General features: G+C 42.4%; 1 protein-coding gene across 3 annotated transcripts in view; it reads left to right on the forward strand.

The window, feature by feature from the left end:
* Positions 1-25,561, forward strand: part of DOCK1 (dedicator of cytokinesis 1) — a 512,522-nt gene that overhangs the window by 411,806 nt on the left and 75,155 nt on the right. For all 3 annotated transcript variants that reach the window (XM_058544272.1, XM_058544274.1, XM_058544273.1), the window contains 4 exons: positions 522-580; positions 12,843-12,991; positions 23,059-23,144; positions 23,331-23,487. In XM_058544272.1, the coding sequence (XP_058400255.1) occupies positions 522-580; positions 12,843-12,991; positions 23,059-23,144; positions 23,331-23,487 (451 nt within the window). The remainder of the gene's footprint in view (positions 1-521; positions 581-12,842; positions 12,992-23,058; positions 23,145-23,330; positions 23,488-25,561) is intronic.

Raw genomic sequence — 25,561 nt, forward strand, 5'->3', positions numbered from 1 at the left:
CATCTTTAGATGTTCAGCCCTTCCATACACTCAAAATGGTAAAGAAGAATGGGAGATATGCAGAAGGCCTTCCCAGCTCTGACTGTAGACTCCAGGGCTTAATTTTAACGTGTGAAAGCTGCTTAATGTGAGCAGGGTTGAGGGATGCCATTAGGTGTCTGCAGTGCCTGGATGCTAACAACATGCTTGGAAAACAAACTCCCCCTCAGGCCAAGGAGAGGGGTCTCTTTCGCTTCCCATTAGAGACTGAAGAAAGGAAAACCCATTCATTACTCTCCACCACCTCCCCCAGGTTCCCACAGGGGGAGGATGTTATATAATCTGTGGGGATGGGAAAGTGAGATTCTCCTGCTGGAGTCCTCCTCCTTCAGTGCCCTTTGGTGGCAAAGGAAGTTGAAGCTTTTACACTCTCTTTATTTGTCTCAGTGATGGGAGACTTTAATTGCACTTAAAAGCAATCCAAGTCTGATGTTCAATTCTCTGTAGAGTGACTCAGCGTTTTTCCTATCCCTGGTTTTCAGGTATGGAGATATGAGGAGACAGATTGGCTTCGAAATCAGAGACATGTGGTACAACCTCGGTGAGTAACCGGGATTTCAGGGCAACATGGTAACTATCTTGAATCTGTGGTGGGTGGTGACGTTGGCTCATTTGTCCATTTTGGGGCATCTTAAAAATCTGAATTGCTTCTGTTGCTCAGAGAGCAACTGCTATTCTTTGCAATAACTGTTTTCAGTAAATAAGAGACAGAAGACCAAAGTAAAGGGAAGAAAATCTGATTGGTGGGGCAAATAGAAAAATCAGTAGAGCACCCCCTTGTGTCAGATGAACACAGCTCAGCCTTGGAACTCCTTTGCTCCTGGGCATCACTAATGTACTCTCAGTTTCTCATGCTTCAAACTATGTTGCTCATCCTGCTGTTACGTATGCCATCACTTATTGTATTCAGTTTCATATACTCTACCTTCAAAAGAGTTTATTTGCCTACTCAAAACTGGACCCTGTATTTAGGTACACTGCCACCAGGTGGGGGTAGCACAACATGCATGTGCAATCAAAATTATAAGGGATATGCATGTTTAAGATAAGAAATTAATGTAGGTGTTTATCACTACAAACTTCCCTCTTAGTATTGCTTTTGCTGCATCTCATACGTTTTGATATGTTGTGTTTTCATTTTCATTCGTCTCAAGATACTTTCTGCTTTCCCTTTTGATTTCTTCTTTGATCCCTTGGTTGTTCAGAAGTATGTTTCTTAATTTCCACAATTTGTGAGTTTTCTAATTCTCTTTCCATTACTGATTTCTAGTTTCATTCCATGACAGTCAGAAAAGATACTTGGTATGATTTCAGTCTCCTTAAATTTGTGAAGGATTCTTTTATGACCTAACATATGCTCTATCCTAAAGAATGTTCCGTGTATGCTTGAGAAAAATGTGTATTCTGCTGCTGTTATGTGGAATGTTGTACATATGTCTGTTAGGTCCATTTGGTCTATTGTGTTGGCTTTGCTAGTGAAGAAAGATCTCAAATAAACAATCTGACTTTACATCTCAAGGAACTAGGAAAAGAAGAACAAGTTAAACCTAAAGTTAGCAAAAGGAAGGAAATAATAAAGGTTAGAGCAGAAATAAATGAAATAGAAAACAGAAAAATTCAACAAAACTAACAGTTGGTTTTTTGAAAAGATAAACAAAATTGACAAACTTTTAGCTAGATTAACTAAGAAAAAAGGAGAGAAGACATAAATAAATAAAATCACAAACAAAAGGGGAGACATTACATCTGATATCACAGAAAAAGAGTGTATCATGAGTGATTACTGTGAATAATTATATACCAACAAATTGGATGACCTAGAAGAAAATGGATAAATTCCTAGAAACATACAACCTACCATGACTGAATCAAGAAGAATTATAAAATCTGAACAGACCAATAACGAGTAAGGAAATAGAATCACCAATCAAAAACTTACCAACAAAAAGCCTGGGACCAGAAGGCTTCACTGGCAAATTCTACCCAACATTTAAAGAAGAATTAATGCCAATCCTTTTCATACTCTGTCAAAAAATCGAAGAGGAGGGGACACTTTCAAACTCATTTTAAAAAGCAAGCATTACCCTAATCCCAAAGCCAGGCAAAGACACTACAAGAAAAGAAAACTGTAGGCCACTATCTCTGATGAACATAGATGCAAAAATCCTTGATAAAATATTAGCAAATAGAATTCAACAGCACATTAAAAGCATCATACACCATGATCAGGTGGGATTTATTCCTGGGATGGAAGGATGGTTCCACATACCCAGATCAATAAAAGTAATACATTACATTAATAGAATGAAGGATAAAAATCATATAATTACAGTCATGTATTGCTTAATGATGGAGATAGGTTCTGAGAAATGCATCGTTAGGCAATTTCGTTGTTGTGCAAACATCACAGAGTGTGCTTACAGAAACCTAGATGGTGTAGCCTACTACACATCTAGGCTATGTGTTACTAATTTTATGGAACCACCGTTGTATATGTGGTCCATTGTTGACCAAGACATCATTATGCAGCACATGACTGTATCTCAATAGATGCAGAAAAAGTACTTGACAAAATTCAACACCCTTTCATGATAAAAACTTGCAACAAACTAGGTATGGAAGGAATGTACCTTTCAATTTTATATTGAAAACTACAAAACACTGATGAAAGAAATTAAACGCAAATAAATGTAAAGACATCTTGTGTTCATGGATTGGAAGGCTTGATGTTGTTAAAATGTTTATATTATCCAAAGCAATTTACAGACTCAGTGTTATCCTCTTCAAAATTCCAATGGCATTTTTTAATTAAAAAACACAATTTTTTAATAGACATTAAAAATAGACATTTAATAGACATTAAAAAGACAATCCTGAAATTCATATGGAACCACAAAAGATCCCAAGTAGCCAAAGCAATCCTGAGAAAGAAGAACAAAGGTGAAATCATCATACTTCCTGTTTCAAACTGTATTACAAAGCTACACAAATCAAAACAGCATGATACTGACATAAATACAAACATACAGACCAATGGAACAGAATAGAGAGCCTAGAAATAAGCCCATGCATATACAGTCAACTGATCTTTGACTTGGGAGCCAAGGATACACAATGGGGAAGGGATAGTCACTTCAACAAATGATGTTGTGAAAAATGGATATCCACATGCAAAAGGATTAAATTGGACCCTTATCTTACAACTTATACAAAAATCAACTCAAAATGGAATAACGACTTAAACATAAGACCGGGACCTATAAAACTCCTAGAAGAAACCATAGGAGAAAAGCTTCTTGACATTGGTCTTGGCAATGATTTCTTGGAAATGACACCAAAAGCACAGGCAACAAAAGCAAAAATAGACAAGTAGGACAACATCAAACTAAAAAGCTTCTGCATAGCAAAGGAAGGAAGCAACAAAATAAAAAGGCAGCCTATGGATGGGAGAAAATATTTGCAAACCCTGTATCTGATAAGAGATTAACATCCAAAATATATAAAGAACTCCTACAATTCAATACCAAAAACCCCAAATAACCCAATTAAAAAATGGGCAATGGGGGCCGGCCCAGTGGCATAGTGGTTAGTTCGCCTGCTCCACTTTGGCAGCCTGGGGTTCGTGGGTTCAGATCCCGGGTATGGACCTGTGTACCGCTTATCAAGCCATGCTGTGGCAGGCATCCCATATATAAAGTAGAGGACGGTGGGCATGGATGTTGGCCCAGGGCCAATCTTCCTCAGCAAAAAGAGGAGGATTGGCAACAGATGTTAGCTCAGGGCTAATCTCCTCACAAAAAAAAAAAAAAATGGGCAAAGGACTTAAAGTAGACAACAGAAGAAATACAAGTGGTTGATAGATATATGAAAATGTGCTCAGCATCACTAATCATCAGGGAAATGTAAATCAAAACCTCAGTGAGCTATTACCTCACACCTGTCAGGATGGCTATTATGAAAAAAATAAAAGAAAATAAGTATTGGTGAGGATGTAGAGAAATGTGAACCCTTGTATGTGGTTGGTGGGAATGTTAAATGATGCATCTGCTATGGGGAACAGTATGGATTTTTCTTTAAAAATTAATAATAGAAATAACATGAACCAGCTATCCCACTCCTGGGTATGTGTCCAAATGAATTGAAATCAGGATCTTGATGAGATATCTGCATTCCCATGTTTATTGCAGCATTATTCACAATAACCAAAATATGAAAACAACCTAAATGTCCATATATATATGATGGAATATTATTCAGCCTTAAAAAAAAAAAGGAAATCCTGCCTTATGCAAAAGCATAGAAGAATCTAGAGGACATTATGCTAAGTGAAAAAAGCCAGTCACAGAAGGACAAATACTGCATGATTCCACTTAAATATCTAAAGGAGTCAAGCTCATAGAAGCAGAGATAAGAGTGGTAGTTGTCAGGGATGGGGAGAGGGAGGAGGAAATGGGGAGGTATTGGTCAAAGGGTACAAAGTTTCAGCTATGCAAGATGAATAAGTTCTAGAGATCTGCTGTACGACCTGGTCCCTAAAGTTAACAATACTGTGTGGAACCCTTAAACATTTGTGAGAATAGATCTCATCTTAAGTGTTCTTACCACGATAAAAAGGAAAAGAAAAAAAGATAAGAAATTAATATAATTTAATTCGTTAAAATAAGCTGGAGTTCTGTATTAAAAGGTCAAGCGCTCTGACATGTCATTCTTTTAGATGAGCTCCTTACAGGAATAATAACTGACTATAATTTGGTGTCCTCTCACCAACTTTGCTTTGTCCGCTGTGAACCTGGCCTGTCTCTTAGTTGAGGTTAGGCTCTTCCTGGCACCTGTCCCCCACTCTCAGCTTGCTATGTGCCCAGGTGTCCCAGGCGTCTTTCTTCAGCGCAATGCGTGGTCCTGTGCAAGGCTTCAGTTGCATTTCCTGCCTCAGAGTCGTCCACGCTCTGCTTGCTTCCCTCAGATTGGCACATGAAGCCTGCAATGACTCCTTTCTCCTGTAGGAGGCAGGCGTCTGTCCACATGTCTCTGTAGGTGCCCCACTGCATCAGGGTTTCATTTGTTCCACCAGGGCTGGGGTAACTGAACTGCCTCCCAACTCGCTTCTTTCTTGACTAGCTTCCTGCTCCCCTTGGTGGCTGGAGAGTGTGGCTACAAAGATGCCCTCATATATTGATATTTCTTGGGCAGAACAAAACAAGGTGATAAAAACTAGACATGGTTTTTGATGAAGGCGTGGAACTGGACTCCTTCACCCTCCTGAGGACCTTTGAGCAGACAGGAGCAGTGTTATGTGGGCCATGCCTATGATTTGGCTTAGCAGTCAGCAAGTTCAAGGTGGCCTCTTTTCAACTGAGGCCAGATTTCCTCAGAGGGATTTGACTCCATATCCTTCTTGACATCCATCCCGGATGTCAGCAAACATGTGCAAAGGAAGGCCCAATCACATCTCTAGGGAAAGTTAGAATTTCTAAATATTCTTCTGTCTTCCTGTTTATATGAAGGAGAGAGTCTTTTCAAATAGGTCTTTACACAGAAAAATAAATGCAGAACGCCTTGGGGAAAAAGGTCTGTAAGATCCTCTATGGGTAATACTAACAACACAGAAATTAAGAAGCTTGGTTTAACGTGAGGCACCAGCTGGGTTCTCAGGAATAAAAATTGAGTGCAGGAGCCCCCGGGTGGAGATGCAGAGCTGGTCGGCACGGCTCTGTCTGCCTGTGTTCTCCGTGTAGGTAGGACCTGCACCCCACATGCTGTTCGGGTATCAGTACTGGAGGCAGCTGAGGACCCCTTAAGGAAACTCTCTGCCCTGTCCTTGCTGCAGCAGCTTAAAAGTCCATAATCTAAGCACTGGCTATCATCTGTCAAAGGGCTTGCTACATCTCCAACACAGAACCTTCCAGGCCCCGTCCTGTCGTTGGTCATCCTGCCATCCCTGGGTAGAGCAGGAGCCTGGGCTCTGAGTGAAGAGACTTGAGTCCCACTGCAGTTTTCATCCTCATCCCTGCCTGGCTGTATGGCCTCAGTCGCATGACCCAGTCTTTCTGGGCTTCCATTAGTTTTCAAGGCTGTAAGATAAAGATGATGAACCAAAGTTTTCAAGAGCCTTCCAATCCTGAAGCTCAATAATTCTTTATATATATCTGATGATGATCTCAGTAATGAAATGCTAAGCCTTCTGGAACAGGGAGGAGGACCATTCATGAGTCATTTTAATTGATCATACTCTGACAGATGCATTTGTCATTTGCCCTGGCTGGCCAGATACTGCAGGACTCATGCCAGGAAGAGACCAATGTAGCCCCCTTAGAGAGAGGGGCAGGAGAGGATGCGGAGGGACATTCAGAGAGATGGCAATGAAGGGAGTTCTTCTCTGCTGGATGAGAGGGAGTCCAAGGTTTTTCTAGGCGCCAGCATCCGTGGCAGAGGTGATATGTGCTGCACCTGCCAGGGCCAGCTCTCAGCGTGGACCTACTGCTACTCTGCACGGGGTCCTCTCTGAGGCCATCTTTCACCCTGGCCCTTCCTAAGAGAGTGACAACCCCTTCTTATGAGTTGTTCAGTTTCAACTCTAATGTACAAACTATGAATCATGTATTTCCCCCAAAAGGACAGTTTTAGGTATATTTTCAAACGACGGTGCTTCATTCTGAGTGCCTTGATAATATTTTTCACATCACTTAGGATAACTAGGGACATCCACTCTGGTGGATACTCAGACTGATCATTAACATATTAAAATATGCTTGATAAATAGCTGCTGCCCCAACTCAGCCCACCCTGGCCCCTTATTGCTCCCCCATGACCCTCCCCTCCTCTGTGGCCCCTCCACTGAGGGGCCTCCAAAAAACTTGGCTCGAACCACAGCTGGCCTGGCTGATGGTGCTCCTGCCTGTATGGTTTTCTTTTTATTTATTTATTTATGTATGTACGTATGTATGTATGTATGTATGTATGTATGTATTTATTTTGTGAGGGAGATCAGCCCTGAGCTAACATCCATGCTAATCCTCCTCTTTTTGCTGAGGAAGACCGGCTCTGAGCTCACATCTATCACCAATCCTCCTCCTTTTTTTTTTTCCCAGTAGCCCCAGTAGATAATTGTATGTCATAGTTGCACATCCTTCTAGTTGCTGTATGTGGGACGCGGCCTTAGCATGGCTGGAGAAGCAGTGCATCGGTGCGCGCCCAGGATCCCAACCTGGGCCGCCGATAGCTGAGCGCGTGCACTTAACCGCTAAGCCACGGGCCGCCCCTGGTTTTCTTTTTATAAAGATTGTTTTCATTGTCACCTCTGTAGTCCCGGAGATTGGGCACCCTTTGAAACTGGCTCCATCTCATTCTGTCCATTCGCGTGATTGCAATGAAGGAAGGTAGGAAGGGAGTGGAAGCTTCTCTGTGATGCCACCTCCAGGCCCTCGTGAAGCCTCGCCCTTCTGAGGATGCACTGTGCTGTAAATCAGCTCTTTAAAACTGTTTTGTGGGCCGGCCCAGTGGCACAAGTGGTTAAGTGTGCGCACTCCGCTGCGCCGGCCCGGGGTTTGCCAGTTCAGATCCCGGGCACGCACCGACGCACTGCTTGTCAGGCCATGCTGTGGTGGCGTCCCATATAAAGTGGAGGAAGATGGGCATGGATGTTAGCCCAGGGCCGATCTTCCTCAGCAAAAAGAGGAGGATCGGCAGATGTTAGCTCAGGGCCGATCTTCCTCACAAAAAAAAAACAAAACTGTTTTGGATAATACTAACAACATAGAAATTAAGAAGCTTGGTTTAGCATGAGGCGCCAGCTGGGTTCTCGGGAATAAAAATCCAGTGCAGAAGCTCCCGGGTGGGGATGCAGAGCTGGTCGGCCGAGCTCCGTCTGCCTGTGCTCTGCGTGGACGTAGAACCTGCACCCCGTGACATTCTCTCTTGACATTATCTGTCATTATGCTCCAGACAGGCTGAGTCAAGTGAGGGAGACTTGTGATTTGCAACATCAAGGATGCAGTTAAGAGAGCAAATCCCCATTCATCCTGTCTGTCAGGTGCTGATCTGAATACGGCGACGGATGCATAAGATCTGTGTTTTGTAGCTTTTCAGCCAGGAACATCATCGCTGGCATGAGACGCCGCCAAGAGGTCAGACGTAAACCATGACCATGGTCAGCTAAGGGCAGGGAGCTGCTAACAGCGAGAAAATACCATCGACCAATGTAATTGGGTTCTTTGCTCGTAAAATAATTAAATTTGTAAGTTAAAAAAATAATAATAAAAGTATCAGCTTCCCACGGGATCTGCTCCAAGCAGCCCCTCAAAATGACTACGAATAGCTGCATGGGGTCACCTCAGGCAGCCTGTCTCTTTCCTGCTGCGAATCTCAGGTGTGGGATCCTGCCTACGAATGTCATTGCCAAGGCCGCCACTCTGGAAATTTATGACAGCACATCTCAATTACCCAAGATGTACACAACTTATTTTCTACACAGCTTTTTTTTTTTTTTTTTTTTAATGGGCTCAGGTTTGGGAACATACTGGCAGGCTTATCTAGCCAGCTCTACCAAGAAAATAAAAATAGAAGTCAGATAAATTTATCATCCTACAATTAGTCACCTATCACTCGATCAGTGCTTAAGCCTAATGCTCCATGAGACTGTTTCTTCCTTGAGTCTTTCCAATCATAAGTGGGTACACTGAGATGAGTGTCTCAGATCGCACCTCCACGCAGAGCTTCGGGGAAAGCATCTGGGATCTATTTTGCTGGATTTAATGCAAGTGCAAAAATGGCACTGCCCCATGGGACAGGGCAGCACGGGGTTTTTTTCCTCCCAAACCTGTCATGTTTTGAGTCTGAAAGAGAAAAATCAAAAGCAAACTCTTTCCAAAAAAAGGGAAGAAATGTGCTTATTTACCCAGCTCTTCAGTTATTTATCAAAGTGTGCTCCTTGAGGCAGCCTGCCGGAGCACCTCATCTCACTGTCGTCACCTCGATTTCCATTTTATTACATACAGCACGCTGGAGTCGGCCGGTATATCCAATCCAGTCAGAACAGATGTGCTCGCCACAAGATTTTTATGGGCTGGGTTTGGTCTGGGAGATCTTCCATGCAGGGATTCCCTTCATGGGTATTTTTGAGGACTGGACAAATTGTGTGCTTTTCATTAAAACCCACATGCAAGGAGGCCTCATCAGTTTGACTGGGTGATGGAATTTTTTGCTCTGTCTATCTTTGTGTATACGGAGACTTTCCAGGGCTAAGACTAGGTTTAATATCCTGGATTTCTGATCACTGGTGATTGTAAGGAGATCATCCAAACACCCCCGAGAGGCTGCCGTTGGGGGAGAACCTGGCTTCCCTGAGAGAGCAAGTTCCACTCCCAGGGGCAACAGCTCCGTGTTTGTAACTAGAAGAAAGACTCCGGTGGGTTTTAAGGAATTTAGGAGGAGTAACTAGGAGATTGGCAAGGTGAGTGGAGGTGACATATTCCCATTGTCATCTGATAATTAGCTTGTTCTTCCTCCGTCTCAAAAGGGAAAAAAAAGTGCATCCTCTTTTTCTTGAAGTCTACACTGCAAGAGTCACCTTGATCCTCATTGATTACAAACCTGAGTCCATCATTAAATTAGAGCAAGATATATTCCAGGGGAAATCCATAATGCAAATGTCAAAAAAAAAGATGAATACTGAAGAACCTCACCCAGTCCTGCTCACCTTGAGGATCCTTCCTTCTCGAAGGTTAATCCCCAGGGATATCATCATAGACAGAGCTCGGCGCTGACCCAGGCCAGTGTTTCCTGTATTAATGGGAAGGGTGATAATTGAAGATTAGGAGACCGTGGCTTTTGTCACTAATTTTTCCAATCCCTGTATCCGCGACCACTTGTTACAGCCATCTCTGCTCCTCCCAGCTCGGAACAATGAAAGCTGTCATTGACAGAGCACTCTTTGACAGTCAAATTGTGGTTGATGAACAACTCGCTGTCACTATCATCTGTTTTCTGAAACATTGGCTCTGACATTTTTTAGGCATAATACAAGAAAAGTGTCACCTGAGAGACTGGATATAATAGCATTTTTAAGAGAATGCTTTGCTGCAGTTACATGCCTTTCAGAACCATTAAGCTTTTGGGAAAGTGATGAGAATCACATTATTATAGCCTTAGTCAAAATATTACTGAAAATAGGATTTTAATTATATTCAGATTCCTTATTGAAGATTACATTTTGTGTATGTGTCCACTCCATACAAATTTTAGAAATATATTAATTTGGCTAATTAAGAGGATTATGTATTTTGCTAAGTGTGGTCATTTATAGTAGCCAAATTTGTTGAATGGCTGTCTTTACAGAAATCTATATTAGCTGACTTATAAAGAAAACTAATTCTTTAGAGTATCCATTCTATTTCCTGATTGTGTAAAAATATTAATAAGATTGATTAACTCTGGATAAACTGCCAGTGTTAATAACAAAAGGTCGCAAATAAGTCATTCAAGCGTTTAGTTTCTTGTGCATGCTTCTGTTTTATGTTGGAAATGAAATGATATAAATTGTAATGGGGTGAAATGAAAATAAATCAAGATTTCTGAAATTAAAGAGAAGGGGGTGGGGCCGCCCCATGGCGTAGTGGTTAATTGTGCGCTTTGCTGCTGGCGGCCCGGGTTTGGATCCCGGGCGCGCACCGACGCACTGCTTGTCAGGCCATGCTGTGGTGGCGTCCCACATAAAGTGGAGGAAGATCAGCATGGATGTTAGCTCAGGGCCAGTCTTCCTCAGCAAAAAAATAAAAAACAAAGAGAAAGAGGTAGGACTTTAAAAGACCACTCTCTTGATAGGACCTGCCTCTAAATTACGTTATATCACTCAAATAAGGCCAGTTCCCTCTTTTTTTAGAAATGAGTTTTCCAGCAGCTGGTGGTTGCTGCAGCTTCTTCCCTCCGGCTTCGCTCGGTCCTTCTTTGGTTCACTTCAAGTTTTCTATAAGCTCACTCACGTCGTTCCCAGCCCTCAGGAATTGAGAAGCAGCATACCCAAAGGACCTGGGGGCCACTGTAGGGGGAGAGCACAATGCAGCCGGAAAAAAATGGAGAGTCTGAGTTAGCAGTGTCTGTCTGAGTCAATAGCAGAGGGCTCGAAAGGAAGGATACCACGATTTTCAACAGAAATAATTGAAACAGAAAAGAAAAATGTTATCTGCAAGAAGCCAGTCTCTACTTTCTGGGGGACTCATTTTAGAATTGTGATATCCCAGCAGTGCTAGAAAAAATGACAGGTCGCTGACCTCCGCGTCTGGGTGACTAGTGCAGCAGGGAGACAAGGGGGTCGTGTAGACAGCCAGCACCATTTCCGTTACAGAGCAGCGGAGAGCCCTAGTGCCCTGGAAAGAGCCCGTGGCAGGCAGACAGGAAAGGAATCGTTAAAATGAGGAGCACAGCTGACGCTTCAGAATCACAGCCCCGGCTTCCAATCCTGCTCCTTCATCCTCACTGAACAGCTTTTTGGCCTTGGGAATGGACCTGTTTCCTCATCTGTAAAACAGGGTTAGGAATGGTGCCCACTCTAGTGGAGGATGCTGATAATGGGGAGGCCATGCACGTGTGAGGGCAGGGCAATGGGGGAAATCTCTGCACCTTCTGCTCAGTTTTGCTGTCAAAAACAAAATACCTTCTGCTCAGTTTTGCTATTAAAAAAATAAAATAAAGTTGGTTAAAAAGAAAAATGGGAATGGTAGCTATCTCCCAAGGTTATCATGAGAATTCAATGAGACGTTTTCTACGAGGCTTGTCATATAGTAAGTACTTAGGAAATGTTAGCTAATATTATAATATTTTTTATTATTCACAATGGCAATAGCATTTGTTTAAAAAACAACTTTTGAGAAACCTTTCCTGAATTCTTTAAAAATCATGTCTGGACGCGATGGGTGAGATAAGATTAATGAAGTAGTTATTTAGACGAGCATTTTCCAATCAAACAATAACCAAGGCAGGCAGAACCATTTCTATTTTCACAACTTCATATTCTGAGGCCTGTGCTTTGATTTCTTTGACTGCAGTCATTCAGAATGTTCCAGACGGGCCGGCCCCGTGGCTTAGGTGTTGAGTGCACGAGCTCCGCTGCTGGCGGCCCGGGTTCGGATCTCGGGCGCGCACCGACGCACGGCTTCTCCGGCCATGCTGAGGCCACGTCCCACATACAGCAACTAGAAGGATGTGCAGCTATGACATACAACTAGCTACTGGGGCTTTGGGGGGGGCGGGGAATAAATAAATAAAATCTTTAAAAAAAACAAAAAGAATGTTCCAGACATCACTCTGCATTATTTGCAGAGGTTCTAAATAGTAAATACTTCATCCTAAGATGTTGGAGATAGAGAGGACCCAAGAGACCATCTGCTCTAACTCTCCTGCTTTATCAACTCTTGTTCATCGTCCACAAAGTTAGATACCAAGTGTCCCATCTCCCAACCGTGCTCTATCCAAAACTGGGTCCCTGTTAGCTGCTCATATCCTTGATCCATGTGACATAATTGTCTATTTGTGAAATGGAGTTTTGTCTTCTATACAGACAAGTTATGACTACAGGCCTTATATTGGATGAATTTTTTAATACCTTCACTTACAGAATTTGGAATACAGTCCACTTCTTATACTAAAGGCTGGACACGTTCAAAATTGTTGCTAGCAGATGAGAAATGGATGCACATTCCCAAGATCCTAAGATTCAAAATCACAATGATCTGTGTTGTTTTGTCTTGTCCATTGAAGCACATTTTAGAATCCTTTTTTAGATTTCTTAAAAATGTATTTCTTTATTCAAGGTCAACACAAGATAAAGTTCATTCCAGAAATGGTCGGCCCAATATTAGAAATGACATTAATTCCTGAGACAGAACTTCGCAAAGCCACTATTCCCATCTTCTTTGATATGATGCAGTGTGAATTCCATTCCACCCGAAGCTTCCAGATGGTAAGGACATAGGTTTGCGGTAAGTGGCTTGGGGAGAACCAGGGGGACAAGCCTGGAAACCTTGACAGAGGCTTGTAGATAGTTGTAGAGTTAAAGATGTTGAACATGGAAAACATAATTTCCTACAGCATATAAGAGAAAAATCCTAGGACTTTCCTTATTGAAGAAACCTATCATCCTTAGAGGGGATTGTTCTCAGTTTTTAGCTTTTACTTATGTTTATCTGGATTTACTTACACAGTAAACCATGGATGAAAGTATCTTTTTCATCTTCTTTGGTATGTGCACTCATAGAGCATTTAATCGGATGTTACTGTAGTCTGCCAGACTGGCTGCTTACTGTGGAGTTATGTTATTTTAAAGTCTAAAGTCTTTGCTTTTATTCTCTTTTGTGCATGTCTCAGTCTTTTACCTGTGCAATGGAACTGATGAGAATTCCTCAAAGAAACTGTATGTAAAGTGCTGGAGACATAGTATATCAACAGGAAGGATAAAATCTGAATAATTTATGCTTGAGAAGTAACAAAATCTCCTTCCCTGGATTCCATGAAAATAAGTGTGGAGTTTATGGATTCCTGGGTGGGTAGACACCCACACATGCAAACCTACACATATGCACACACGGTGAGCTTCTCTGTGGTGTATAGTGGTTTGGCCATGATGCTTTGCAGGAGGTGAGAGAAAACCCCAAATGCCAGGGAGTCCTCTAAATTGAAAGCTGCATTTGTCCAAATATTAGAGTAATTCAAGTAAGTTAATGTACTAGGCATTTTACGTGGAATTTTGAGGAAAATTCCTATATTGATAGGAAGTCAAAACTGCATCAATTGCAGTAGCATGATTTTAAGGGATCCAATATTTCAAGGAAACATTTTCCTTCCCCACCTTTGTACTTTCTAGTTTAAGGGAGCTTTGACTAGTTTGTAGATTTTAATTGGTCAGTCCTTGTCGTTACTGCACAAGGGTAGTGGCCATGAAGAACAGTTTTGTTATTTCCCAGAACAAAAAACAGAGATACAAGGCTAAAAGAACCCCTGCTCATTGAATAGGAGTTGACTTTAGATACTGACGTCAGGTAGACCATGACCTGGGCCTTGAGAAAACCACTGAACATCTTTGTGTCTCCAATTCAGAGCTGTAAAATCAGAATGAAATAGAATCTACTCGAAAGAGATGTCATAAAAAGTGAATAAAATGAAAACCATAAAGCCTGCCCTTCCTTCTTTCCTTCCTTCTTTGTTTCTTGCTTTCTTTCCATGGGTGAAGGAGATTTCCTTACATTTATTTATTTGTAAAATTAAAGAGACTGTTTTAAAAGAACAGCTGTTTTTGTTTCTCTGGTTCATTATCAGTCTTTGTACATATGTTATGTAATGTTGTTAACATTGTCCAAATTTTTTTGTTGTCCTTTTTGCTTGACAATATATCAAAGACATTTTCTTTGATTACAATGTAGTAATGATTTTAATGATGGCATTACATTTCATAAAATGAGTTGGCTAATCTTTTCTTATCCATCCCTTTAGTTGGGCATTTAGGTTGTTGGCAGATTTTCATTGCTGTGAATAAATGTGCATTGAACATATTCGTGCATAGAGCTTGAATTTGTTTTGAAAGTTTTCCTGACATACATTCTCAAAATTGGAATTGCTGATTCAAAATATTTTTATAACTTTCGACATTATTACCAAATTTTTTAATATTATTGCTGTAAGATTTGACCCATCTTCACTGCCTTATCACTAAATCGTGGTCCAATGTCACTGCCAACTCACCAGAACTAGGAACTGTAAGTGAAAATGCTTCTTCCCAGGCTGAAAATATGTCTGACTTTTTGAATTTTATGTGACTCAAGCCTCAAAGGAGGACCTTATGAGAAAATGCTATTAAATTAAAGAATCAAGTAAAGGAGAAAAATGTGTTTATATAGATAAATGTTCCTAGCCCAGCAAACTAAGCTCAAAGTCCTTCAAAACATTGTCATTTTTCATTCTCTTAGTCTTGGGGTCAAAATATGATCAAAGGCAGTTGGAATAAAGATGTGAAAGTTTGGTTTCTGAGTTGTTCCTCTTCTTCTTCCCATTTTTGTTTCATTCCTGTTTCACTATAGCTTTAAAATATCCTACAATAATCTTCTGCAGAAGTGCTTCATTTTCTCCAATTCACAGGGGTCTCAGGTTTGTCAGTAAATGGCACAAAGTTAATGAGAGTCATGGCATTTTTGCCTCCATTCTCAACTCTCTGCCCCCAGTGGTGGCTTCAGAATCTGTCCAATCTTTCCAGAAAACCAGCTGCTTGAATAATACCATGCAGTAGTTATGCCCATTTAATTCCATCTCAAAAACAATTTCATTAACATTAAACGTGCCTTGCTTGGATGTGTGTAAATAAAAGCATACACTGAAGACACAGGTCCACAAAACCCACTATCAGGCTAAGCACAGTCAGCTCCTTGAATTTTTTGGTCAATAGTCACTGCCCGTTTGTTCATTTGTGTTGTCGTCTGCTTGTACCTTCTCAAACAAGTGGTAGGACACACCAAAAGTTTTTAAAATAAAGGCAGAAAAACTAAAACTCGTGAAGAAGTTTCTCTGCTATGTATATCTGTTCTTGTGAATCGGGAGAAGATTAATTTCCTTTTCTATTGGGATATCTCCATTTATTTTTTTCTGTTGGCCTATCTTAGCCTCCCATGTGGCATGTCATCCTTCCCAGACCTGCTGCTTCCCCATGGTCCCCATTTCTGCCAGGATCCTTGTCATTTGGTTTTATGGGTACAGGTTATACTGGCCTTATGTGTGGTTGCTCTCCTGGCCTCCCTGGTGGGCTGCAATGACTTGTCTCATCTCCAGCACCCACCTGCTTCTCTCAGTCCCTAGTCCAGGGCTCTCTTGGACCACAGCATTTGTCTCTCAACGTGCTATATCTCTTCTAACTGCTTTTTGTTCTCAGTTCAACTCTCATCCTTCATCAGCTGCTCTTCCTGGAGCGCGAGGCATGCCCTCTATTCCTGGTAGGAGGTGTCGGTGAATATGTCATGAGTGGGCACGTGGACAGAACAGCAGTGCACAGCCATCCCTGCCTCCACCCCAGGGAGCTTCTAGGACAGGGCTGGCTGGCTGCTGTTTAATCTGCCACCAGTCCAATTATCTAACCTTATTAGTCACATCAACAAGGGCTTAAATTGGCTCCACTTTTATAGCAGATGTGCAAAGCTAATGGAGTGAGGGGAAGACGTTATGGTTTTTTGTTTTTACTATGCTCCTGTTCATGAAATATGGTTTATGTCCAGTTGGATTATACTCTTACAGTTGGAGTGGAGAGGGGACCTGCTGGATTCAGAAGAAAAACCTGCCATTTTACTCGGGATTAAACTGCATCAAACTATTATTGGAATTTCAAAAACGTGTATTACAAATTGGCTTTTCTCAAGTTCCCCAAAGTCGCTGCTCCTGTGTTCTTCCGCTGCAGTGGAAGGCATTCCATTAGAATGTTCTTACACATACATTTCCCCAAGAGTCTACTTCTTTCTCGCCACCGCTTTTGCAAGAAAGAGCATGCATCTTCTTTCGGCATCAGCGTGTCCTCGTCCATGCCCTGGACGTCACTGGTCCTGCCTCTCCCAGTCTGTTCACTGAATGGTCTGGGACGGTGGTGGGATGGGATGGCATGAAGTTATCTGTTCCCGTGCCCTGTCCTCCTGGTGGCCCAGGACACCCTTTCCAGGGCTGCAGGCGGTGTCTTAGTCAGCTTGATATCATTTACTCTGGGCAGTTTCTGACAGGTGGCAAATAAGGTCTTCAAAGACCCACTGACTAAAATTCTCTAATGCCAGTGGAAGTCACCCATGAGGGGACATGTTGTGCAGGGACCTGAAGCCAAGGGGAGAGTTGATCTGATCCAGTGTAGAGGAGCTTGGACCTGGCAGAAGCATATGAACGAGGAGGCCCACATTTGTACAGAGTGGCCTTGAGCTCTTCTAGAAATCCTTCCCACCTCATGTTGGCTGGTGTTCACAGCTATGGATCTATGGTCCAGTGGAAGGAAGACCTTATGAGAGATTGGTGCTATATAACTGTTTTTGTGATCTGAACGGCTGTCTCCCATCCCCAAATCCCCACTCATTGATAAATCCTCTATCCCTGTTGGTGTACTAGTGAGACAGCAATAGTGCCTTCTTTTCAGGTTGTCCTTTTCCCCCTTAGTGCTCGCATTGTGGATGCTCCATCAGCATGGAGGCAAGAGCACATCTGTGAACCTCAGCTTGATGTCCACTCTAGCTGTGCCCCTCATGGGTGGCCCCTCCCTGCCCTGTGGTGGCTGTTGTTGACCACAGGGAATCTAGCCACCCTCCGTCATCACTCTGTGCTCCCGTATGATTCCTCTGCCCTGTCCATGCAGCTGTTCTGAGTCTCCACTCAACAAAAGCCCATTTCTCATCTTTTCTACTTCTTCTGTTTTCTCTGAGTGCCTCCAACACTCCAGCTGCTCTTGGCCATCCTGACTCTTCCAACCCTAAGAATCTTCCATGACATGGATCTCCTAAACTGTCCCTTCTACTGCTTCACTCCTCTCCTTTAGTCCCAGTGCACACATTCTCTGCTCGCTTTCCTTACAACTCCTCCACTCCTCAAGTCATCCCTGCTATTGTCTTCACTGTCCTCTGTCCTCACCTACCCCACCCCAATCCCAGAGAAGCATGTTTACACTGGAATGGCGGACTTCAGGAAATCTTGATTTTTTTTTGTCAAAGGAGAAATCCTATGTGTGAAGATTTCAGGATCTGGCAAGTTAGCATGGAGCGATTTGCAAGCATCATCGTCTTAGTGCCTCTTATATCATCCATGTAGACTGGCTGAGCCACGTTACCGCAAGATGAGTCTTTACCTGGCCTTAAACTAATCTCTCCCCCATCTGTCTGAGTCCCCTGCCCCTAAATGAATACCATTCTGAGTCTCAGCCTTACTGGATTTTGCTTCATAAAAAAGCATACCTTTAAATTCTCTTCTGACACCTTTTTAAAGAATTCCATTTGTTATATCTTTGGAAAATACAGAACTAACAGCTGAGAATTGCAGCAAATTACCATATGGGCTATATACCATTAATAAAAATGGAATGGAAAAGCCTCCACAGTAAAATAATGTTTTCAATCTTGGAGCTATTTTCTGTCATCTTTGTGAGGGTCAGTAAAATGCTCCACAACTTCCAGAAATTCCCATTTAGTTGTAACGATATTAGAACATGAGTAATCTTTGTGTTTGCGATGTTTCTGAGCTCCTGTTTGAATAATCTCTTCCTCCTGCCACTGCTGGTAACCTTAAGCAAATAATTGAATAACCCAGGTGGATGTTGGCAGCTTCTGCCACTTGGTGGGAAAGCCAATACATTTTGCACTGTAGTATGAATGTGAATGAGTTTGGTGGTGATTTTATCTTGTTTATTCTTCAATTTACTGGGATTTTGTTGGTTGGTTTCTTTATTTTTGCTTTCATTTTTAAAAATAATACTTGATTCTATTGTTTTGGATGCTTAAAGGGGAAAAATGGCACGAGAATTAGGCTTTTATTCCATTGAATTCCAGCCCCAAAAGCAGCCTGAGAGAACATGGAAACTAATACCCTGGACTCCAGGAGTTCTGATTACATTGACTTCTCTTCTTAAAAGCCCTCCAGCAGAGAGATGCCCAAACTTTCATAATCTCCTTTAGCCAAATTAAACAGGACTCACACTGAGGGCATTTTCCTGGAGTCCAATGTCATTGCATATAGCCCAGAAGTCACTCCTTGGTCTGGGTCGTGTAGAAATGGGGAGCAGCTGCACCTGTCTGAGGCGTTGCCAGGTGTAGCGGCCAGGCAGCAGACAAAACAGTTCCCCAGCCAGGCTACTACTGGTATGGGGCCTTGGGGCCTCTAGAGTATTCACGAGTATACTCATGAGTATTTCACGAAAGCTCCAAGGTCAGCGAGCTGCCTGCCTGTTGGATGTAGAAGGATGTGCAGATTTTAGAATACGGGCTATTGAGTACCAGAGATTAATTGAGTGTGTATTTAAGTTTTCAGAGAGGTTACACAAGAGGAAAGCAATATACCTAAAAATATTAGTGTGTCTGAGCACAGGGATTAAAGGCTGAGTGATAGATTCGGGGGGGATCAGTACTTTTCGGATGTCAGCATGTGCGCCCAGAGCCCCAAGGGTGTCGGAGTGCCAGGCTGCTCTCTGCTGGGCCAGTTCTTTCTCCTTGGCTGTGTTTTCCCCGCAGATACTATTAAGTGGCTTTCTCCCACCCATCTCTCCTGTAATGCTAAAGAGAAGGGACATGGTTCTGCAGTTCCATTGGGTTGGTCCATTTCCATTTGGAGGTGCAGAAGGAAAGAGAATCTAATTCCTCGGAGCTCTCTATACCAGGGCGTGGTCTCCAACCATGGTCCTACCTCCAGAATCTTGTGAGTAGTTTTTCTTGGAAAACAGGAGAAAGTAGAGCAGTACAGGGCAAAGTGCAACAGTTTACTGAGGATTTTTTGGAGAAGGGTCAAAGAAACCCTTTTGCTGATATTCTTAGCAGATAATGTTCCTAGATTTCAGCTTTCACTCAGCTCTTGAAAACCTCTGAGCACTCCTCGATGTGCTGAGTTATTTGTGCAAACCTTTCCAGCATGATCCAGCTTCCTACCTTGCTCCAGCATAACCCCAGGTCTCTTTTATAAATGTGTTTCTGGATGCCTGAAAAATGCAGGGCTGGTTTTATACATGTATAAATGCATGATAGCAAGAATGGTAAATGTAACCCCCAACAAAAATTATGCATTCTGAACCAAATAGAATTGGCTTTTGGATTATCCACTACTGACACCCTTCACTCCATGATCTCTTAAATTGGAGCTAATAACCCGTGGTTATCTGTAGCAATGAGTGGCGAAAGCAATGGTTCCTTTCTAAGGTAATTGAATTAACGGCGATGTCAATACCCGTTGGGTAGCACAGTCCCCCTGGTCCACTGAGTTCAATTTAACAGCAACCTTCCAAAAGCCCTATACTTATACGTGGGCTCTTATGTTTCATATTCTTGAAGCGCCGCTGGTATTGGATGCTTAGAGATACTCTGTTCAATATTTTAAGTTGGACGCCCTCTGGATATTTTTGTAGTGATATTGGTGACTCAGACAAGAGAGGAAAATATAATGATTTTGTGTATCACATGAGTGAGCCTCTGCCACCTTTTGAGCAACGCAGTAAACCCTTGCTAATTTTGTCCTAACCGTAGAGAACCCTGTAGCAAATTACCAGACAGCGTGCATTTACGAGTAAGATAATAAACGTGATTTTTATAAGACCAGCTCTGCTCTATCAGCAAGTGCACTTTTTCCAATTTATTTGGACAGGATCGTTTAATTCTGATTGTGATAACAGTTCACAGCACACTAGCAAATTGATTCTAGTCTATTCTGCAAAAATTAATGAAGAATCTGGAATTAGAGGCTTGCTACAGATCTCTGGTATTGAATCCTTGCTGATAAACAGAATAGGATTGCCAGGTGTTTGTGCAAATTACATAGTTTAGACTAGAGGTTAGTAAAATTAGAATCAGCTGTGTTCTTTTGATTTACTTATCATTCATCCACTCTTTTTAGACAACATTAAATTCATCAGTCAAAATTTGATAAGCAGCATACTTAAGGAGCTGGAGCTTCCTTATTGCCCTTGTTTGTGACAGCCAGGTTTACGTGGAAGCAGAGAAAACATGCCATTTCCATAATGTAGACTCCAAGTTCAAACACCTTCTGATCATCTAGTGATGAGCAATTTGAAATGCCTGCATGTTTGCCCATGTTAGGATCAGGCATGTTTTTCTGCATTCTCTATGCCTTCCTCCTTGCGTGTTCATTAAAGATGTGTGGAATTGAATCCTGTGTTTTGATTAAATTCAGTCTTATTTTGTATCTCAATTATTTGTTCTGAAGAATCAGCATGCACCAAACACTTAATCTTTGGCGTTCCCACCATGGCACTATTTGAGAGGTGGGACTGTGTTGAAAACGCCAACTTTTGGGCTAGTAGCAAGCCATCTCCCTTGCGTTAGATTCCAAAAAGAACTCCCTTTTACAGAAGTATTTTCTGTGAAAAGCAGAGTAATAGTGGGTTCGTATCAAAAGGTTGTTATTTTATAGTAAAAGTCATCATCATGAGACTTCAGGTGAAAAAAAGCAAGTCATTCTTTCTTCTTCAATAGAACCATCTCTTTTTCTGTGTTCCTAAAATCCCTGAACTTCTCAGGCCAAACAGAATCAAAAAGAGGGTGTTTATTGGGGGAGGAGACGATGGAGAAGATCAAGAAGAGAATGGCAGGGGTTCGCTGAGGTCCGGCTTTGTTGATGTTGCTGAGTGCTTGATGTCAAGCAGGAATCAATACTTCTCTCCAGTGCTGTTTTAAGCCTTTGTTTCATCTGTAGCATGATAAAATTGTGGCTTCAGGCAGCGTGTCCTATCAAGGTCAGGCAGGTCTGTGCCTGCTTTGAGGCTCCTCCCTGGATCACACCAGACCCCTTGCCTTCTGCTTCACAGGGGGCCATGGGGGCCACAGTCAGCTGCCGCTGCAGCAGCAGCACCCTGAGTCCCAGTGCAGTGGGTGGTGCCTGCAGTACCTGCTACAGCACTCGCATGAGTGTCTTCACCACTTGGCTTGCGTGGCCAAGAGAGCAGGTTGTGTCTTAGCAACCTGCTGGCTCTCTCCTTTGCTGACATATTAAGCCCTCTCCAGCTCCAGTTGAACCCCAACTCTGTCCAATAATTTATGTGCACATTGCACATTTATCCCGTTAGTGCATCAACGCTGGGCGCTATTCTAGGGGTTCGGCTTACAGCAGTGACCAAGAGAGAAGAAAATCCTTTCTCTCACGCAGCTTAAATTCTTACGGGATCCTAATAATAGTGGGGGACTTGAGGATTGTTGCCTAGGAAAGCAGTGTCTGAGCATATATTTTAAAGGGATCTCAGAGACCCTTGCATATGTGCCATGGTGTGCTTGCTTTCTGAACCCTGAATTCAGCTGTTGTTTCCTTCAGTTCCTCCCTTGTCCATCTTCTTTCAGCTCAGTGTGGATGTCTCCATCTCTATGGGAACTAACACTCTCACAGCCCCTCCTTCCTAACTGGCCCAAATCAATGGGTAACTGCAGGGCCCCCTGGTAACATGAGCACTCACCTGGCTAGAATCCTAGAACCAAAGTGGCTCTGAATTCTGCCAGGGATGGGGGACTAGGCAGCAAGGATGAGGATGCGTATCTATCATTATTGAGGTAGTTATTTCCAGCCTGATCAGCCACGGGGCTCATGATCCCTGTGAAAACATTTTGGAGATTTGGAAAATCTCCAAAACTCTAGAACTTAGAGTTTTCCCAAAAGCATGGATCCGAGAGACAGTCAGTTCTGAGGGTCCTTGCCCACCCCTGTGCTCTGGAAATCCCATCAGAAGCTTTGGGGAGGTAGGGAAAGTCCTGGAGATGGACCTTCTTGAGGTGTCTGCTGGTCTCTCTGTAGAGACATTGCTCCTCTGGTTTTTTATAATATTTTTTTCAACCAGAGTGAGACGTTCGCTAGGATCCATCGAGGAATGGCAGTGAAGTGGCCCCTTGGATGTTTTCAGATTGCAGAGGACTCTTTGCTGTCAAGTGAAACAACATCTGTTCTTTTTCAGGAACCAACGAGCTGTTTTAGATGTTCCTTGTTCACAGAGATAAAGTTTGAGACGTTTTTTCATGTTATTCCTTGACTATTTTTTTCCTACGTTTTCCTTGTCTTTCTTTCTCTGATTCTTGCTCCTGCTATTAGAATATGCATGTTTAGGCTCCATTCACCAGGGAAGGAAATGAAAGATTCCCCCTGTGGCATGGGATCGTCAGAAATCTCTGGGGGTTCAGGGATGGCAACTCTTAAGTGAAATCAGGCTTCAGAGGAGGAGGGTAACTATCTGACGATGATCTCGCGCCAATGTATATACTGTTGACGCTCAGGTCATAAAATGAAATATCTGCCATGCTGATTATTTATGCTTCCTTTGTTTAATTATAGTTTGAAAATGAGATCATCACCAAGCTGGATCATGAAGTAGAAGGAGGCAGAGGAGATGAACAGTACAAAGTGTTATTTGATAAAATGTAAGTGTTGATTAACAGTGAGATTTATGTCAGAATAGAGACATAGAGACTGTAATTAGACTACAATGAACTTTGTAGCCCAGAAATAATTAAAATGTGTTAATAATGGAAAATATTTTAAATTGCACCTCAGTCAAGTTTCTTTTTCTGAGTGTGATTAACAAGGTGTGTATAATTATTTTTCAGCCTCTTGGAGCATTGCAGGAAGCACAAATACCTTGCCAAAACGGGAGAAACTTTTGTGAAACTCGTTGTGCGCCTGATGGAAAGACTTTTGGATTATAGAACCATCATGCATGATGAGAACAAAGAAAATCGCATGAGCTGTACTGTCAACGTGCTGGTGAGTGAAAAGTTAATTAATTTTTCAATCTTCACAGAAAGTCAGAAACTGAACCAAAAAGTTCAAAAGCCTTATGACAGCTGGCCACAGAGCTTTCCGTGGCAGAATGCAGCTTCCTTTGCTTGTTTCCTCATCTGTTGCAGAGAAGGAATAATGAAGAACTGTTTGCAGATCTGCTGTAAACAGGTCTGCAAAATCATCTCCCCTCTGGTTGTTTTCACATTGTTCTTCCTGTGGTTAAGAATGATGAGCCATCTTATTCTGTAACCAGGGTAGCACTCTTATTGATTATAGGTCTTAAGTGCTTCATTATTAGGAGATTGTAAACCTGTCCTATTGTGGGTTGAATGGTGGCTTCCAGAAGATATGTTCACATCTCCATCCTCAGAACCTGTGATGGAAAAAAAGCCGTCTTGCAGATGTGATTAAGTTAAAAATCTCGAGATGAGATCATCCTGGATTACCCAGGTGGGCCCTAAATTCAATGACAATTATCCTTATAAGAGACAGAAAAAGAGAAGACATAGACATAGCAGAGAAGAACGTGTGAAGACAGAGGCAGAGATTAGAGTGATGCTGCCACAAGCGAGGGACACCTGGAGCCACTAGAATCTGGAAGAGGCAAGGTGGGATTCTCCCTTAGAGCTTTCGGAGGGAATGTGGCCCTGCTGACACCTTGATTTCAGACTCTTGCCTCCAGAACTGTGAGAGAATATGTATCTATTGTTTTAAGCCACCAAGTTTGTGGTAGTTTGTTACAGCAGCCACAAGAAACTAATGCATGGCTGCATGGCTAACAAATGGCTTGGGTAAACTTGACCACTGCCATCCAGCAGGCCTCTTGCACACCTGCTGTCACTGTGACATGGCCAAGTTCTATGGACACCCCCTCCCTGATGTAGTAGTGGTGCATCAGGAAATGCTTTAGGACAATGAGCTTTTAGGAAGCTTTATGATGAACTCAACTGAAGGAAATGGTTGGCAAACTCAAGCGAGCCACATGACTGCCACATCTGGCTTCAGAGTCTCTGCATTTTCCTCCTCTGCTGCTCCTATAAGGAGCGAGAAGAGCTAAGTCCTGGCCCTGGAAGGGATTTCCTCAACTTCCCCTGCCTGTCTGGAGGCAGGAATGACAGAAAATACTTCCCTTCCTTTTTCTACTTCACTTTCTGGATTTTCCATGTCACCACCTGGTCATTGGACAACATGTAGATGCTTGTTCAGACTTCCATATGCACCATTGGTATGGACTTGTAGGTACTTTGAGCTCATGGAAAGAGACTTTTGTGCCAGGAGGAATGCAACACATCATTTATTCTTTAGAAAATCACGAGAGATGTTTGGATTAAAAAATAAGCAAAAGAGTCTTTTCATCTTCCATCCACTTTAGTGTCAGTACTCAATCTGTGCTTTGCCATGAGGAGCTTTGCAGCTGACAGCTCATAAGCAGTCTCAGCCCCTTCATTCTATGGCTGGGCGACCTTTGTTGGCTAATGATAAACATTTTCTATAGCAAGTTTTCTTTTCCTTAAAAATCAAAATGTGGGGAACTTCCGGTGTGCGATCCAGCATATAAAAGGAGCTTGGAAGTTGTCGCTCCCATCCTCACATCAAGAAAAAAGCTGGCAAACTTAAAATCAACAACTCTTCTTAGATCTACAGGGGAAACTGCTCTCCCCAAAACTGAAGAGATAGGAGGACGCTGAAAATCATAGCTTATTGGAGCAGAAGCCTGGGAGCAGAAACCATCACTGGAGCCAGTACTGAATTCCTTGTACCCAGTACATCGTAGCCATTTTCCACATAAAATTACAAGGCATACTAAAGGCAAAAAACACAGTTCGAAGAGACAGAGCAAGGATGAGATCCAGACTCAGATATGGCAGAAGTTTTGGAATTATCAGACTGGGAATTTAAAATAACTATGATTAATATGCTAAGGGCTTTAATGGAAAAAATAGACATTTTGCAAAAACAGATGGGTAATATAAGCAGAAAGATGGAAACTCTAAGAAAGAATGAAAAAGAAATGCTAGAAATCCAAAATACTCTAACAGAATGAAGAATGCCTTTG

This window comes from Diceros bicornis, chromosome 6 (assembly GCF_020826845.1).
Source record: "Diceros bicornis minor isolate mBicDic1 chromosome 6, mDicBic1.mat.cur, whole genome shotgun sequence".
Classification (NCBI taxonomy): Eukaryota; Metazoa; Chordata; class Mammalia; order Perissodactyla; family Rhinocerotidae; genus Diceros; species Diceros bicornis.